The sequence below is a fragment of the Psittacula echo genome, assembly GCF_963264785.1.
Source record: "Psittacula echo genome assembly, chromosome: 13".
NCBI classification, from domain to species: domain Eukaryota; kingdom Metazoa; phylum Chordata; class Aves; order Psittaciformes; family Psittacidae; genus Psittacula; species Psittacula echo.
In genome coordinates this window covers 1923623-1941342 of record NC_137749.1, presented here as the reverse complement: position 1 = coordinate 1941342, position 17720 = coordinate 1923623, and the positions used below count along the sequence as shown (strand labels likewise).

Genomic DNA, 17720 nt, shown 5'->3' with positions numbered 1-17720 from the left:
CTTTATTGCTTGTGTTTCCATAACCATGTCATTTTAAAAGCCTTTGCTGTCCTGTTAAGGGTTCTGGGCGCAGGAGTCTCGAGTAATTATATAGTAGCCAACTTTGAAGGTGGAGTGCCACAGTGATAGACTGATTGCAGCAGGAGATCGCGAGGCAGATCTCCCAGACTGTGTCCTTAGCACTGACTGGTTGCTGGTGCCTCCTGACTTTCCCAGACCCAACTCCCACCAAGGAGACTGCTCCAGGATTTGGACAATTGGCCTTTAACTGCATTAAAGCAGTTGGTTTGGAGAAGTCCCTGCTTTGCAATCCTTCCTCCAGCTCAGGCTTGTTCAAGATGACATTAAAAAAGACTACAGTGAAACAAAAAGGTTCTGTAAAGGCAATTGCTCAAGAGGGCAGTGCCAGAGGGTTACCTGTTCACCTTGGCTTGCCCCCTTTGTCAGTGTGCATTGAGACATAATCTATCATTTAGCAGGCTGGGTTTTGCAGTGCTTTTTTCCCCACTCTCTTTTGTGCTTTGTGCTGAGGTCCTGAAGAAAATGAAAGGAAAACTGCGGATATTTAATTGCAATACTGGGCACTTCAGCAGCCTTTAATGACTGGGGAGAGAGATTGCAGGGATCAGACCATGCGGCCACAGTTGAGTGCCCTAGAGCAAAAAGCCTCCTCAGCTGGAGCCTGCTGGTGAGGGGCCATGTGCACCCCAGGCAGGGTTTGTAGAGCAAGTGAACCACCAAACCCACAGAAAGCTTATCCCAAGCATGTTTAAATGGAGATTTTTGTAGAAACACAGATTTGATCAGCAAGGGACAAATTTGATGTGATGTGTTTGTGGGAGAGGCAAAAAGGGATGCCTCTAGAGCTAAGGTTACCCTCCAAACAGGCTTTAGGTTGTAGTCCCAAAGTAGGGAGGTGTTAGGGGTTTTGGCCAAACAAGGTGTGAGCAATTGCTTTAATTCAGAAAAGTGGAGTTTTCACCCAAAGCAGTAGAATGTTTTACCTGAGACTTTCCCACATGGAAAGTTCCAGTCTTTCTGAGGAAGAGCAGTTTGATTTTGGCAGAGTCTTCAGTAGCTGGAAGAAGTCCACCGAATGGAGAGCATCGGGCGTCTTTGGCATGGGCATTGCTGTTTGTGGTGCCTGTAGATGAGATGGATTTTGGATTTTTGTCTGTTTTTTCTCTCATGGCAACAGGTATTGGAGGCACAAAGGCGGCATCAGAAAGAAAAATCTGGTATTATCCCCACCTCTCCAACACCTTACACTTACAACAAGGTAAGCTGTGAGACTGGCTGCAAGTCAATGTCTTTACAGCACGTCTTCCCAACCCCACCAATGTATCTGCTGTAGACACAGTTTATCACCTAAGGCAATAAACTTGATTGCCCTGAAATTGCACACTTATGGCCAGGAGCAATGAAGTTGTTCTTACCTCAGGAATACATCTAACTAGTCTCACCCTGAGTAAAAAGCAGGATCTGCAGGGAGCAGTAGGGAGATGTCATGTTGCTTGCTGGTTTGTGTACACGTGTTAGCAAGTAGTATTTGTAGGGTTGTATTTCTCAAAAGTGTGGTTCCTTTGGCTCTCCTAAAAGGAGTGACCAGGCACACAGTGGTATTCCTTCCCTTCAATGTGTTAGGTTCAGACCAGGCTTCGTTCAGTTGAATGGGCAAATTAGAAGATAATGATCGTGCGGGTAGTTGTCTTTCTCTGTTTGGAAGTGACAGGCTTTAGGGCTTCTGGCTCTGTGTTCCTCCTGATAGAGTGAATAATGAAATGCACACTTGGTCCCAGCTTAATTAATGATCCTTTAATTAAAGGGAAGTGCACAAGCACTGTTAAAGGAGCACTAAATATTAACAAGATTTTGGAGAGAGCAGAATGGTTGTGCTGGAGGGTGACCATGTGGGAAGTTCTTTCACCTCCACAAGAGGCTGGCTCAAAGGAAACCTCTTCCCTGCTGCCAGGCAGAGTTTCTGGGTGTGCAAAGCACTCTTTGGGGTGTCTTGTTCAGACAGTTCTGGTGGTACCTTGTCTATATCAGGGTTCTTCTGCAAAATGACCAGTTTTGTATGCTGTGTGGTCTGTACCAGTGGCTGTGAGCCATAACAAGTGCTGTGAGAGTCTTGGCAGAGCTATGACAGGAGTCCTGAAAGGCTGTGCTCCTTCTTGGTCATGCCAAAGCATTTTCTTCCCTCTTACCATCCCTGTCTCCTGCTGGCTGAGCAGTGTTTGAACCACTGAGTGTTATTTCAGTGTCAGTTTTGATTAAAGTTAGCTGGTTTCTGATTGCAGGGCTAAGTATCTACCCTGCTTCCAGCTTTAGGGATGGTGGTTTAACCCACCGCATGCTTGAGGGGGTAGTATGGTATATAGTATTGTGTTCTAGTAGCCTTCTGTAGGGATACCTATTGTCTAGGGTTTCCTATTCATGAATCTGCCTTCTTTATGGTTATGATGATCTCTTCTCCACCCTGGAGAAACCAGTTGATGGTTGCAGCCAGACACTGATCCGTTACTCTGAACTGCTTTCAGCCGTGGTGGCACTAACTGGACAGGCCTCATCCTTACCTTGCCAAGTGTGACTCACTGCAAAAGCAGCATCTGGCAAACCCTGGTTCCCCAAAATAGACTGTGCTAGACTCCAGGTACACTGTCCTTCCACAGCCACTCCGAGCCTGGGTGGAAATGCCTGTGATCCACCTTCATGATCAGAATTGCTCTCCCACTGATTTAAATTGGAGGAAAAAACCCATATCTTTGATTCTTTAGTGGTTTTATCAAGTTGTGTGTGTGTGTTTGATTGAATATGAGTGTCTGTGTTGTGGCTGGAGGGTTTGACTCTTGAGACATGGAATCTGAGAACCCTCTCCATGAAGTATTTAGACATGGTTCCTACTTACATGCCTTAAGTTCCATTGATTTCATTAGAAGTTATCTCTGGTCAATGGAAAAATGATAAGAATTTAGGTACCTAAATAGAAATTCAGACTTCTGGAGCCATCCGAGATTGGCTTAACCTTCTGAAAAGCATCAGTATGGGGGTAACTCCTTGGAGTTTCTTTTGTTATCAGCATCCACATGTGATCCAGATGAGGAATAGATGTGGCTTTCAGCTTCTTCACTGTGCTGGTGTTTAGCTGGATCCACCTCCTGGATGAACTTGGTGTGTATCACACCAGCAGGAACACTATTGCAAGGGCAAAGGAGGGAGCTCCAGGCTGGAGTGGGAGGACAGGGGGGAGCACAGTGTGAAATACTGCTCCTGCCTTGCTGAAGCTTCTTCATCTCCTGGCTTCCAGGATGTATGTTTTCCATTACGGACATCTCTGCTAGCTCATTTGTTTTTTAGTCTCACATTCTCCAAGATGACTGTATTGTGGTTTATGCTCTGGTATTGAGAGAGTAGGATTGAAGGATCCTGAGAGAGGCACAAATGTGCAGCTTACTCACACCACTGATGCACTGACTGTTTTCCATGCAATTTACCATTGCACAGCATGGAGTTACAGCAGTTCTGCCAACAAGCTACTTTTGGGTCCTGGTAGTAGTTTAGCTTGGCAGCATGGAGTTACCTTGTGCTTACCTATTTGCCATATTTACCCGTGAAGGTCCTCACATGGACCTTTAGGAGGAGGCCGAGCTGTGTTTCTCTTCCCTTAGGGAATCACATAGAGCTTTTAACGTAGCTACACCACTGCTTGCTGCAAACTGCGCCCCAAAGTGATCATTTCCTTGCTTTCAGAGCTGTGACTTGTGGTCCCTGGGTGTCATTATTTACGTGATGCTGTGTGGATACCCTCCGTTTTACTCCAAACACCACAGTCGGACAATTCCAAAGGACATGCGGAAAAAGATCATGACAGGAAGTTTTGAATTTCCAGAGGAAGAGTGGAGCCAGATCTCAGAAATGGCGAAAGACATTGTGCGAAAGTGAGTCAGTTGAGGAAATGTTGTATTGCTCTTGTGTTAAACTGGAAAATCACTTGGAATTGAGTTATCCCAAAGGGCTGGTTTTTCCGAAGGCGGGGGGGTTGTCTGCAGCACGTACAGATCAAAAGCTTTCTGTCCTATGCAGCACAAATGAAGTCTGGTAAATATTTTTCTTTCCCTCTCTTTTTCCTCCCCAGTTGTTGTGTTCAGTTTTTGCTGTCTCTTGTCTCTGAAGCTGCTAGAGTGCGATTGTGTGTTTAGTCTTTAAGGGAATGGGTATATGGCCTTGATTCGGAGCGATATAGACAACTGTGTGCCACATCTGCAAGTGTTCTTTAGACACTCATCTCCAATGGTAATGTTTAAACTCCTGTTAGAATCAGGGGGCATTTATGTGGCGTCATAGGATCTGATGGATCTGTCCTATAAAAACCCTGTTCACGTTAATGCACAGTCTGAAAGGAGTTAGGAGAGAAGCATGGAAAGGGAGGTTAAGCTCTGTCACAAGGTGTCAGACTATGAGATAAGGTTTTGCATTCATATTTCACTCTAACTGCTACTGGGAACTGTTTATCATGCAATGCACATCTCCGGGTTGCAAATGTTTCAAAGGCTGATCCCATGGTCCTCTTTGAAAGCAAGAATGTGGCACTGATTAGGTCTTGACCTCACTTGTGTTTTAAAATGGGGGGGGGGACTTTCTGCCTTTGCTTGGATCAGCAGAGGAAGTGGGAGGATAAAAGCAACATAAATGGGAAAAAATCAATCTGTTAAATAAGTTTAAACTGTCACTGTCTCCTCTGCCATAGTGTAAAATCTCCAAGGGCTTGACATTGTTTGGAAAGGGAGCTGGGACCTGTTTCTGCCAGTGCAGGAGAGCCCACAACCTTTCACCAAATAAACTGCAGATTACATTGCAGTGAAACTTCCAGTTATACCAAGGTCAGCTCTTTATTCTCACTCAGAAGCTCCACAGTCAATAGGTTTCATTGTCTTTTAAAATGGCTGTGAAACACAGCTCACAGAATGATGTTGTTTGGATTCAGTTCACTTAATTCTCTCACTAATGTTATCAGGACTCCCTTTCCTGCTTGTCTCTTCCAGCCAGTGAGTCTGAATCTGTGTTTATGGTTCAGGAATACGTTTAGATGTCATATAATTCTGGGTTAATTTACATTATATTTATGTAGACTGTTATTCAGATGGAGTCTTGCTTCTGGAGGTCATATTTGGCATCCAAGCAGCTGCTTCCTTTCAAGCATGTTGAGCTGATTTCTGATCTTGAGCTTTACAAGCTGGAGTGCTTGGTGATAGGTTAGGACTTTGAAAACCTATAGGAAAGGAATGCATGTGTCTTGGGTCTTGTATCAAAACTGACCTGTTTGGCAGCATGGCCTTGCAAGTGAGCTTTCTGAGCTAGCCCATGGTCCTGCTGACATTAGGTGAAAGTTATTTCCACTTTCTTGGTACGTTAAACAATTGTGCTCTGCAGCCAGGAAGCAGCCAACATTCGAGATCAGCTGAGCTCATCGAGTCGCTCTGTCTCTAATTTAAACTGGTGGGATGACTTGTCAGCACTGTGCGTGAGATTGCACTGGTTTATTAAGCAGCTGTGATTATCATGAGAGCAGCGGTTTATCGGCAAAAGCTCTGCCCAGGGTTTTATTCTAGAGAAGTTTAATTCCAAGGTGTTTTCAGAGATCTCAAAGTTCCTTCTCATTCTGAGGCGCTGTAGCCTGCCAAAGCGGCCATTACTTGAGGTTTTGCAGGAGGAGAAAAGCTAAGGAGTTGCATGGTAAAAGCTGCTAATTCAGTAAACAGGTTTCTAACTTGGAAACTCTGCCTTACTTCAACATGCCCAGAGTCCTTGGTATGAGCGTAGCCTGTTACATGGATGAGCTCTAGATGTGCATTTCCAGAGAATCTTGGTCTGGATCATTTCCAGTTCAACTGGAAGATCATTTCCTCATCTGGGAGAATGTGAATGTAGAGTTCAACAGTACACAGGTGTTACTAGCATGGCCCTCAGTGCCTTTCTTTTATACCGAGTTGCTCAATGTAACTGAATGAGCTGTTACAGCATTAAACTATCATCACAGCAAGGGACAGTGAAGCTGGTGGAAAGTCAGACTGCTTTTGGGTCAGCTTAGTGTTTTAGTTGGTTTTAGCCCCTCTAATGCTTAGAGATGGCTCCGTGCTCTGACCCCAGACAGGGCAGCACGTTGTAAAGCAACAAAGACTCTTTATGGACTGACTGATTTCTCTCCCAGGCTGCTGAAGGTCAAACCTGAGGAGCGTCTGACCATCGAAGGTGTGCTGGACCATCCCTGGCTCAACTCCACCGAGGCACTTGATAACATCCTCCCCTCTGCCCAGATGATGATGGACAAGGTCTAAACAACATTTTATTTTATCAAGAATGTTGCATAGGGAAGCTGGGTAGCTTTGGGATGGTCTGAGTGTTTCCTTTCATGTGGTGTTACGGAGATAAGGAGCTCCCTTTCTGCCTTAAGGAGAGCCTGAGACCTTTGTAAGAAAATGAAAATGGTTCCACTTGAAATTTGGGATCTAAATCTGCATAATGCAAACCTGATTGCTGTTGTGCATCTCTGAAATAAATAAGATTCTTTCATTCACACAGAAGCTAATTAAAACATCAAGTGCAACTCTCTTTGTTGCAGGCAATGGTAGCAGGGATACAACAGGCTCATGCAGAGCAGCTTGCAAACATGAGGATCCAGGACCTGAAAGTCAGTCTCAAACCCCTTCACTCCGTCAACAACCCAATCCTGCGCAAAAGGAAACTATTGGGGTAATTGTAACCATGCTCCTGAATTCCTGATGTGGTTGACACACTCTTTGTGTTGAAGTGGGAAGTTGGAGTCAGGTATTACTTGCACAAAATGATGTGTCTTCCAAGATATGCCATTGAGGGCAGGAAGGAGTTGGATAGAGTTATTGTATTATAGAGGGAGCAAAACAGATCCCTTATGAGAAGTTGAGTAAGGTAAGAGAATTCCAAGATTTTTTTACTGATCCTGACACTTATTTACTGAAAAAGGTAATCTTTCTCTCTCTCTTTGTTCTAGTTCCCTATCTGAAAAACAGGATAATGCATTTAGGATTACCCTTATTTGAATTAAATTAAAGGGATATTTATTTTACTTCATATTTAAAGGGTATCATAATATAGGATACTGTTATAATTAACTATATCTAGCTCCCATTCCCAGCTTTCCAGAGAGTGAAAGAGACCATTATACTAGTGCAGTTATGCAATGGGTAACAGACTTGAGTTGCATTCAGATGGTAATTGTTCCCTCCTTGTTCTTTTGCAGCACTAAGCCGAAGGATGGTGTTTATATCCATGACCCTGAGAATGGAAGCAACGATTCCAACGTGGCTCTGGAAAAGCTGAGAGATGTGATTGCTCAGTGCATTCTACCACAGGCTGGTAAAGGTTGCCACTTTTATCTTTAAAGTTACATTCCTAACACATTTTACTGTGCTTCGAGATCAGTTTGTGTCAGTGCTGAGGGAGGATAAACAAAACTCCTGTTGTCCTAATCAGTCTGGAGGGGAAAGAGGTGTCTGTAGACTGTAATTTTGGTGCATGCATAATGTCAGTGTCAAAAGTGTCATGCAGAGCTGTTAAAATAACTTCCAAAGAGGAGTGTCTGCTTTCAAGCTATTTCCTAGTTTGTGTGAGGGGAGGGGGGATATAACTGCACCAAGTGTTTGCAGGCAGAATGGCAAACCTCCTGTTTATCTCTGGTCTCCTAAACAGGAGAGAATGAAGATGAGAAGCTGAATGAAGTGATGCAGGAGGCATGGAAGTATAATCGAGAGTGTAAGTTACTGCGAGACACTCTTCAGAGCTTCAGCTGGAACGGTGAGGAACTGCTTCTCTTCCACGGAGAATGGTGCTAATGCTGGGTGAAAGAGGGGAAGCAGTAACCTTTTTATATGGAAATAACCCCAAATGTCTTGAATTTGTGCCAGACTGGTGTAGGTTTTGACACTCTTTCAGCCGTTCAGCCAGCTCAGGTGTTCTAGAAACGAGGTAGAAAGTTCTGCTTTAACTTTTCTATTTGAGGTTCAGGGTAGAGTTTTCAAAGGCACCAAGTCAAGTAGGAACGTAACAGCATGAGTGGATCATCACTTTAGAAACTGCGTTAGCAGTTTTCAGCTGGTTTCCTTCCAGCTGTTTATTACCCTCTTTCTGCTGGAGGCTGCTGCCCTCATCTGTGTCAGCACATTGCTTGCTTTGGATAGGAAATGGACTTGAACTAAGCCAGCTGCCTTGGGAGTGTTGACAAAGCCAGGGGGGTAAAGGTGTCAGCCCCAGGAGCAGATGCTGATGAATATAAAGGAAACAGGAGCATCAGCCAGGTTCATGAGGGCTTGGTTGTGCTTTTCCCTCATTCTGTTTTGGCTGGGTTTAATTCAGGTTTTTGAGTGCTCAATTTTTTCAGTGGAACTCGAGATCATAACCTATGTTCTCCTGATTTTTGTATGAAACTCAGTGTGTAACTCAGCCGCGATTGCTTTCCTCCTTGTGCCCAGCAACAGCTGATGTCCTGTTCTTCTTCCTTTCAGGCAGAGGATTCACAGACAAAGTGGATCGACTAAAGTTGGCAGAAATAGTAAAACAAGTGATCGAAGAGCAGACAAACTCCCATGACTCTCAATAGCTGGAGCTTCTTAATATTATTTTTTTTACCATTTAAGATTTATTCTTTAACTGTAAAAAGTATTTTTATGTAAATTAATAAATCATAATTATTTCATTAAATTTCCATACTGCTTGAAAATGCTGTATAGTTGTAGATAACAAACAAGAAAATCATTGGTACTGTAATATTTTTTTAAAACTCAGTTCCTTGAGGTATATATGATCACTTATGTACTGTTAATCATGAGCCCTCCTCAGATGGGGCAGAGTATATTGTTAAAGACCATTCTTTTCCTTACTAGCCAGTTGCAGAAGCTGCCTTCCACCTGCTATACATACAGCCAGCTGCAATGACTATGTATGTGAACGAGACAGCCACAGTTTCTCAACACCCTGCTCAGTAAGTACTTGAAGCGAGTGCTGCAGAACACAAACCTCATAGCTGCCCTTTGCACCAAAATCCCAAGTCTTTCTGTAGAGGCAACTACATAGCCTTCTGTTTCACTAGCTGACCTTAGAGCCGCGCTCGGCCTTGCCAAGGGCACCTCAGTCCATATGCTTGCTGTATTTCAGTTCTGATCAGTAGCCCTCTCTTTTTCTTCTTCCTCATCTTCCTCAGACCGTCTTTAAGGTTTAGTCCACTTCTTCTCCATCTTCCTCAGACCTTTTTTAAGGCTGAATTGGCCATTCAGCTCAAGACTCCTTTTTTTATCATGCTGTTCAACAGCAGGACAGAAGAATGTTCTAGTTACTTACGTACAAGTTACTTTTATTTTCATGGAGGTATCTTCTACAAACAAAACCAAGTATGAGGTTCATTTCCTTCACCCCCAGATCAGACGTTGTCTGTGTTCCACCTGTGTACTCCATTATTTCCTTTCTAGAAGATCCAACACTTGGTTTCAAACTTGTCTTCTTGTTTGAAAGAGATCATCCTGGCAAGGGTCATAGTGCTGCTGTGTGAATCCACTGGTGATCCTTCTCTGTGTCACCCTCTGGAGTCTGAGCTCCCTGTCTCTTTGATGCCTTCGAGCTCCTCCTGGGGAGCAATAGATGCAGGGCTGCTCCTTGACACACGTCCTTGTGCTGCCTGGACCATCAGGGCAGATTCTTACACCAGTCTGGAACATTGGCTCCAAAAGCTGCTTTTTTAATCTTGATGAAACAAACAAATGAAAAGAATCTGTACATATTTCTAGTTTTCTACCTTCTGATGCTTTTCTTTCCTTTGAGACTGGTCGAAGGCTTTTTATAGAGATATTTTGGTACTAAACCTGTGCAGACGTTGAATGAGTTTGGTCTGCAGACTGAAGTGCCAATTCAGGGCTATTAGTAATGACTCTTGAACATTATTGTTATATTTCGTAGCTCATTAATTTTGGGTTTACGTTTACAAACCTGAGCCATGAATCTCCCAACTTCCTCTTACGGCAGTCCAGCCTTGTTCTCTGTTGTCTTTTTTCTATACCAGACTTCCTTGCAACCTTTAGCTTGGATGGCAAACCAGTGTCTGACTCTTTCTATGAACTTTTGTAAGCAGTAACTTAGTTTTTCTACATGAAGGAGATAGTTCATTCCCTGTTCTTTGTCAGCACCTTGTCAGCTTGCTTTTAATCCTGTTGACAGTTTTCCAATGCCTGATTTATTGCAGAGTAAGAACCACAGTCCCTGTGTAACCATCGCTTTTCTGTGATGGAAACAGGGAGTTCTTGTGTAAGCCAGAATTGTACCTCTGACACTACATGGAATATTTGTGCACTGATATATATCGATGACAACTGTAGAGAATTAGCAAGAGATGAGTATTTGCCAGTTCTTGGTGGTATCAGCAAGTTTGCAGGCCCTATTATATGTATTTCTGTCCTAGCCGTAAATTCTAGGTCATGTCAACATCCATACAATCTTCAAATGCAATAGATAATTTCCTTTTTAACTTGAAATCTGTGGGTTTTTTTCTGAGAGATCTTATTCTATTGAAACTTTTAAGTATGGCAAATAGAGAAGTGAACAAGGAGATCACCTTTGTTTCAATGGGAGTGCAGAAAGTTCCCTACAAAAGCACTTCTCAACTCTGCCCTCCAAGGAGGAAAATACTCAGGCAGTTTCTTGGGAGCCAGAACTTGTCAGCAGTAAAAAATGGATCAGATTGTAGCTACACTCATGGTCCATGCACAGTCCAGTCAGCAGAGACTAGGGATACAATCCATGCACCTTGAGTGAGGTGGATGTAACACACCAGGACCTGTTTTGTCTCTGTTGGATTCTTTAGTGTTAAAGATGCTTGAATGCTGTTGTGTCTGTAGGAGATGGCTCCAGCCTGCTTCTGCAGTACCAGCATTTGGTACAGCAGGGAGCATGTTGGGCTGTCAGAGTGACTGCAGCTCGCTGACATCCAGGTGGAGGAGGTGGGATCTGACTGCATTAGAGGGTCCCTCCTCCTCATGGCCCCTTAACTGACACAACAGGATCATTCCAAGCTGCTGATAGTGAAGTGGGTGCGTTTGTGACTGCAAAGCATTCTGGTGTCTGGAAGGAAGTCAAGCTTCTAAGAGCTTCTGTGATAAGGAACTGCTTTTTAGGGATTTACTATAGATGCTATTGTCTGTGGTGAATAAAATGGTCTGGTCGAAAACGGAGGTAGGGAGGGACAGATGGAGAAATCACAGTTTGAAGATTCAAGGTCAAATGGTTTTATTTCCATGAGAAAGTTTATTTTGGGTTGTTTTTTTCCTCTTTAAAAAGTTCTGTTTTACATTTCAAAATTATTTTAATGGATTCTTTTACATATTTGAAAGTAGGATTTTACTTTCTCCTTCCTGTGTTTATTCTTGTTGTTATTTTTCAGTTGAGATAAATGCAAGAGACCTTGTCCTGATTACATGAGGTTTTACTTGGTGATAAATCTACTGATCCTTTATAGCAGACTGTGAATATTGTAAATATCTCGAGATGGAAGGGTTGTGTGGGATCAAAGAAGACATTCTTTGTGCAGACACTAAAAGGATATGGGAAAGCTGTAGGTTGGGTTGGTTTTGGTTGCTTTTAGCATATAATTTAAGAGAAAAATCTCTGAAATCATTTGACCTTTCCAAAATTTTATGTATATCTGACTTCTCCTGTGACTTGATTATTTGAAGCTCTATGTATGTATTAAAGAGTTAGAAAACCTTGATTAGGTGAAAGAGTTTTCCATTGGAAATAGCAACATGTCAAAGTTTTGCTGTCACTACTTTAATTTGAAATCCAAGTCTGTCCTCATCTGCCGTGTTGAACTTCTGTGTATTCAAATGTTTTCATTTCTCCTTTTCAGTGTTACCTGTAAGGTGTTAGTTTATTTTGGATCAGTATTATATTGTAAATATTACCCATCGGTGTATATAAATGATTTTACTAAACTTAAAAGTTACTGGCTGCTTTTTTTTTTGGTTCCCAAGTCCTTTAGTACAGAAGGGGGGGGAAGGAGACATGCGGCTTGGAGGGAACAGCACCTTCTAGTTCCCCATCCTACCTGCCTTACAAATGTGAATAAGCATTTTCCTTTGTATTTTGCAGGAGTTGCCATGGGGCTTTGAGATGACAGGATGAGCTGGATAAAGCCCTAGAAATAGTGTTCTCTGCCTAGCAGCATAACCTGAAATTGCCTCTTTCCCACACTGTTTTCCGTTAGATGGCAGCAGTACATGCCCAGTGCTAGCAGTGAACCCCGTAAAGTCTGTAGGATTGGCTTGTAGGGATGCCTTTGGGCAGTCAGGGAAGGGAGGGATGATTTGTTCTGTGTTCCATGACGTTTCCCCTGTCAGGTATAACAGCTCCTCCATCCTGCCAAGCGTGTTCTTTGGAGCAGGAGCCAGGAACCTTTCTTCAGGATGACCATCACTGCAGGGCGCTGGGCTTCACTTGAAGGCAACAGAAGCAGGAGCCCTGCAGGGATTTGGGGCAGGAGCAGCAGCTTGGGAGTCACCAGGAGGTGAGAAATGGGTTAGCCTTTGCTCAGGCTGGCAGTGCACTTGGCTGGAGGGTGCTGGGCTTCTTTTCCTCCTCACCTCTTAGGCAGTCAGACTTGTGCCATCAAGCATGGCACTATATGCTTCCTGGCTCTGGAAATGCTTTTCTTATCCTTAAGCATGGTTTGACTTGTTGGCAGCAACCAGACAGTCCCTTGTCACACGAGCATTTTGAAACAAAAGTGGCACAGAGAAGTGGCAGTGGGACAGCTGTGAGTGCCCGTGTGCCCCTCCCTTGTAGGAGTTAAAATCCATCTGCTTGGTATCTTTGAGGAGTTAGTAGTGCATTAGAGTCAATGACCCTCAGAGCATCCATAGGATTGGGAAGGGGAGTCAGAGAGCAATTTCCAAGCATCCTAGGAATATTTAAGGCAGCCAAAGCAGCTGCAAGGGTTTTGTAGAAGTGGCACAAGAAAAACTCTCTCACCTCCAAAGAATGCTTCTCCCTTTCCAGCAGCAAACCTCCCTTCGATAATTAAAACATTCAGTGGTGTGTTCAGGTGAGTGAGGAGCGCTGCAAGGGTATCTGTCAACAGACACTGAAGGCTCCTGCTGCGGCAGCTGAAGGTCCCATTAGCAACCAGATCATTGTTTCCCTGGTGATCTCCCATCACTTTCCACTTAATCCCCTTTTAGACAAATTGCTGTATCTGCACTGGCTTGTTTAGCTCTCAGCAAACGGGGTCAGCACAAGTAGGGTGCAGCAGGCTCTCAGTGATGAGGCAGGGCGTATTTAGTGTCCTGTTGATCCTGCCTGTACCAGGGCGCCGGTCCCACCCTCCCGACGGAATGTTTGTGTTTGAAGCTGGAGAAACAAACGGTTGCCCCCCTTGCCCTTCCAGCCCCAAGGGCAGCTCTCTCCTGGCTTCCCACCCTGTGCCAGCCTTTCCCTGTGCTGCTTTGCTCTGTTGCAGTTGGATGGTGTTGGATGGCAGGCTGGCTGCCTCCCGGTGTGTCCTACCTCTCTGGTGGACAGGTAGCTGAGGAACAGCGATGAAAAGACACGTTGGATGAAGGGATTGAACCTGGCTGCAGGCTGAGTGGGAAGAAGAGGGCAGACCCTGAGGGCAGGTGGCGAGAAGGGATCTTGGTTGCTGAGTTAAAAGCAACTTTTTTGATGTCTCATCATCCAGATTTTCTGCCCTTTCCTCCAGCCAGGGAGGGAGTGACCATGGCTCCAAGCTGGACACAGCCAAGTTGCACCCCAGCGGGCAGAAGGGTTCTCCTCCTTGGCCTGGGCCTCTCCTTCCTGCTGCAGGGGCTCCTGCTGCCCTGCGCAGACTGCAACCCCCAGCCCACTCGGGACTACGCAGTCTACGAGATAGTCATTCCAAGGAAACTTGCTCCCAGTGCAGGGAAAAGCAGCAAGGAGGAAGTGTCCTATGGCATCAACATTCAAGGAATAACTTACATGCTTCGCCTCAGGCAGAAAGACTTGATAATAAAAGACTTCCCTGTATTTGCTCGTGACTCCCATGGGAAAATGAAGGCCAAGCAGCCCCATGTACCAGTGCACTGCTATTACGATGGCTACGTGGAAGGCATCCTGAACTCCGGGGTGACTCTGACTGTCTGCTCTGGGCTCAGAGGACTGCTGCAGTTTGGAAACTCAAGCTACAGCATTGAGCCCTTGCCAGGTGCCACCAAGGGTCAGCATCTTCTGTTGCGGAGGGATGCGGCGGCTCCTGGAACCATGTACATATATGATATGCCCATTGAACGTCAATGGTTTCCACGGCCTAGTAAGGAGGCAGAAGGGCAGTTCCAGTTCCGGGAACACACACGGTATGTGGAGCTCTTTGTCGTGGTGGACAAGGAAGGTTTTGATGCCTTTGGCAGAAGTATAACTAATGTGACATTGGAAGTTATTGAAATACTCAATCTGGTGGATGGGATGTTTAAATCTTTCTACCTTCGTGTCATGGTAACTGCACTAGAGATTTGGGTGGAGAAGAACCCTATCAGTATTACCAAAAGCATAAACAAGGTCCTTTACGACTTTAATCATTGGCGGAAGCAAAGCCTGAAGTACACCACGCATGACGTGGGGTGTCTGTTTGCCTCAATGGACTTTGGTCACGGTATAGGTGGATTGCACGTGACTGGCAAATCCAACCTGGGCAGTGCTTGTGATAAAAACCGGGCCTCTGCTGTTGTGTCATTTGCCAGACAGCCTTACGTGGAGACAGCTGTCAGCGTTGCTCGTGCATTAGGGTATGCCCTTGGCATGGCATATGACCACAGCTACTGCACGTGTGGAAACAGCTCTAGATGCATCATGAGCGTGAACGGCACAGTGAACTATCACTTCAGCAACTGCAGCAAAAGGCACTATTTTGATTTTATATCATCGGGGCGAGGATTCTGCCTTAATAACGTCCCAGAATCAGTAATGACATCTACTCTGAGGCGCTGCAAGAATCGTGTCCTGAGGCCTGGGGATATGTGTAAATCAGACCCTTGTTGCGACATTGCCTGTCAGAGAAAGGGAGCCCTTTGCACTTCTGGACTCTGCTGTAGGAATTGTAAACCTCTTCCAGAAGGAGAAGTGTGCAGGGAAAGTGCTGGACCGTGTGACTTGCCTGAGTATTGCAACGGGACATCTGAGCATTGCCCAGCAGATGTGGCCAAGCAAGACGGGACTGTGTGTGCTGAGGATGGGTACTGCTACTCAGGCAAATGCCAGTCTCCCACATTACAGTGTATAAGTATCTTTGGTAAGGGAGCAAAGCCTGCTCCGCTGTCGTGCTTCCAGGAGGTGAACATGAAAGGGGATCGGTTTGGCAATTGCTTCGGAGATGGGGCAGATGTCAGCTTTCAGCAATGTAAGCCAGAGAATGTCCTGTGTGGGAGGATGCAGTGTGTGAACGTGAGACGTCTGCCTCGGTTGGAAGATCACACTACCGTCATCCAGACCCCGATGGGTGATACCTGGTGCTGGGGCACAGACTACCACTTGGGTGTGGACATTCTGGATCCTGGGCTTGTTAAGGATGGCATGCAGTGTGGGGAGAAGAAGATCTGCATTAACCGGACATGTGTGCCTGAGGGGAGGTACTTGACATTCCCCTGTTCTGCCAAGAAAACCTGCAGAGGAAAAGGTGTCTGCAACTCTAATGGGAACTGCCACTGTGACAATGGCTGGGCACCTCCCTACTGCCAGTACGCTGGATTTGGAGGAAGCACTGACAGCGGGCCTGCACCCGTCACTAAACGTGGGCTTTGGAGGTTGCTCTTTGAGATTATTGGGATAACTATTGCTGCTCCGGTGCTCGCAGCAATTGCCATTGTGCTAGCGAGAAAGTTTGGAGTAACCCAAGCGTTACACACATATGTTGGATCCTTTTGGGTTAAAAAATGGGCTCCTAAGGGCAATGTAAGTGACCAGGTGGAAGAAGATGACTCAAAACCAGCTGAGAGTACTGTGTAGGACTTTAAATGGCAGCAGTAGAAAGCTGGACTCAGGCACCAGATTCAGACTCCAGTTGCAGTGGACTCATTTAAAATCGATTTAGATGCAAGTGCAGTTATAGGGGACCTGGCTTTTATTCTGTACAATATCAAAATGAAATTGTTTTGCTTGACCTCACTCTGTAGGAGAAGTCATTGACAAAAATGGCAGGGGAGCTCAGATTAAAAGTCTGCCTGCTGGTTTATACGGACAGACATAGGCTGAGCAAGATAAGCTGGGGATGGCTGAAGCAGAGCCTTTTGCAAGGCAAGAGTGACAGTTGTCTCCCAGCTCAGGGCATGGGGGTCTGCAGCAGCGAGCCCCCCACTCTACTAAACATGCAGCCTCGAAGACATCTGCTCTTCCCTCTAAGCAAAGAAACTCCTGGGTTACAGACCCTCTGCTATGGCTCAGGGGAAGGGGTTCAAACTGTCCACACCACTGTATAGGACCTTAACTTCACACCCTATAGTCACCTCCTCCTGAGCTGGAATCCCAGGCAGAGTGCCCACCTTTGAGCCCATCCTGGGCACACTTGAGCTCTTCCTCTGTGGCACTGCAGCCCAGGAGCAAACATGAGCTGCTGAAAACATCAGGAGACAGGAGGAGGGAAGAAAGGGCTCTGAGGCTTGATTATAAGACAAGAAGGTGGGGAATATGTCTGAAAGAAAAGGGAAGAAGAGGGGGGGAATCATTACTACTCACATCAGTTGCCTCTATGAGAAGTACAAAGCTGGCAGCATCATTTAGACAGCAGCTTGCAGGAAGGCTTGGAGCAGGTAAAGAAGCTGTCAGCAGCATCCCATCTGTGCCAGGCTGAGCTGACAAAAAAGCCAGGCTGCTGTGAAGGTGTCCATGGAGGCTGGGAGCAGTGGGAGCAGGAGCAGCACTGGAACAGAACAGGTATAAAAAGCCCAATTAAGACATCATTGCAGCACCTCCCAGCTGAACGCTGGGGAGCAGGAGCGCTTCATGCTGGAAGAGGTATTTTCCACCTGGTTGATGCTAAATTCAGCCCTGCAGACGTTGCTGCCTGCTGGTGCTCACAGGCAGCTGGTGTTGGGCATGTGTTTGGATGAAATGGAGGGGGTGTGTGTGTGTGTGTGTGTGTAAAGAGCTGTGCCTGATGTATGATGGGCGCATGGGAGTAACCACCAACTGATGCCCTGGGGGTGGTGTTTATAGCAGGCTTCCCTAAAGAAAACACTAGAACAGCATGTGATTTATAGATAACTCAATATGGGGACATTGAGGGGACGTATTTGGGTGCTGGAGATGGACTCTTTATCAGGACTGTAGCGATAGATAATGGGTTTAAACTTAAAGAGGGGAGACTGAGATGAGCTCTTAGGCAGAAGCTCTTCCCTGTGAGGGTGCTGAGGCGCTGGCACAGGGTGCCCAGAGAAGCTGTGGCTGCCCCATCCCTGGCAGTGTTCAAGGCCAGGTTGGACACAGGGGCTTGGAGCAAGCTGCTCCAGTGGATGGGGTCCCTGCCCGTGGCAGGGGTTGGAGCTGGAGGAGCTTTAAGGTCCTTTCCAACCCAAACCATTCCATGGTTCTATGAGTTTTACTGCTTGGGGGGTGCCACTGACAGACAGAACTGTCTGGAACCACTGCTTTACAGGCTAGTGAAGGAGGTGAGGCGGTGACTG

The 17720-nt window shown here is 45.7% G+C and overlaps 2 protein-coding genes across 8 annotated transcripts in view; both read left to right on the top strand.

Moving 5' to 3' along the window:
* The window catches only part of MAPKAPK5 (MAPK activated protein kinase 5), a 25477-nt gene extending 12734 nt beyond the window's left edge, over positions 1-12743 (top strand). For 3 of the 6 annotated variants that reach the window (XM_080629031.1, XM_080629029.1, XM_080629027.1), the window contains 7 exons: positions 1199-1279; positions 3751-3938; positions 6209-6329; positions 6620-6750; positions 7277-7398; positions 7726-7830; positions 8538-8733. In XM_080629031.1, the coding sequence (XP_080485157.1) occupies positions 1199-1279; positions 3751-3938; positions 6209-6329; positions 6620-6750; positions 7277-7398; positions 7726-7830; positions 8538-8632 (843 nt within the window). In that variant the 3' untranslated portion in view covers positions 8633-8733. Of the gene's footprint in view, positions 1-1198; positions 1280-3750; positions 3939-6208; positions 6330-6619; positions 6751-7276; positions 7399-7725; positions 7831-8537; positions 8734-8915; positions 9014-12413 lie in introns of those variants that run through there. The other 3 variants (XM_080629030.1, XM_080629028.1, XM_080629026.1) reach the window with 2 other exon arrangements.
* On the top strand, positions 12447-17720 carry LOC308226897 (disintegrin and metalloproteinase domain-containing protein 9-like). 2 transcript variants are annotated; one of them, XM_080629024.1, is made up of 2 exons: positions 12447-12580; positions 13772-17720. In XM_080629024.1, the coding sequence occupies exon 2, from the start codon at positions 13789-13791 to the stop codon at positions 16045-16047; it is 2259 nt and encodes a 752-aa protein (XP_080485150.1). In that variant the 5' UTR covers positions 12447-12580; positions 13772-13788; the 3' UTR covers positions 16048-17720. The 2 variants fall into 2 exon arrangements, with proteins under 2 accessions (XP_080485150.1, XP_080485151.1); XM_080629025.1 differs by having other exon boundaries at positions 12469-12580; positions 13751-17720.

Bases quoted from the DNA above. Each gene is read 5' to 3' on its own strand.
- LOC308226897 (XM_080629024.1), top strand. From the start codon at position 13,789: ATGGCTCCAAGCTGGACACAGCCAAGTTGCACCCCAGCGGGCAGAAGG.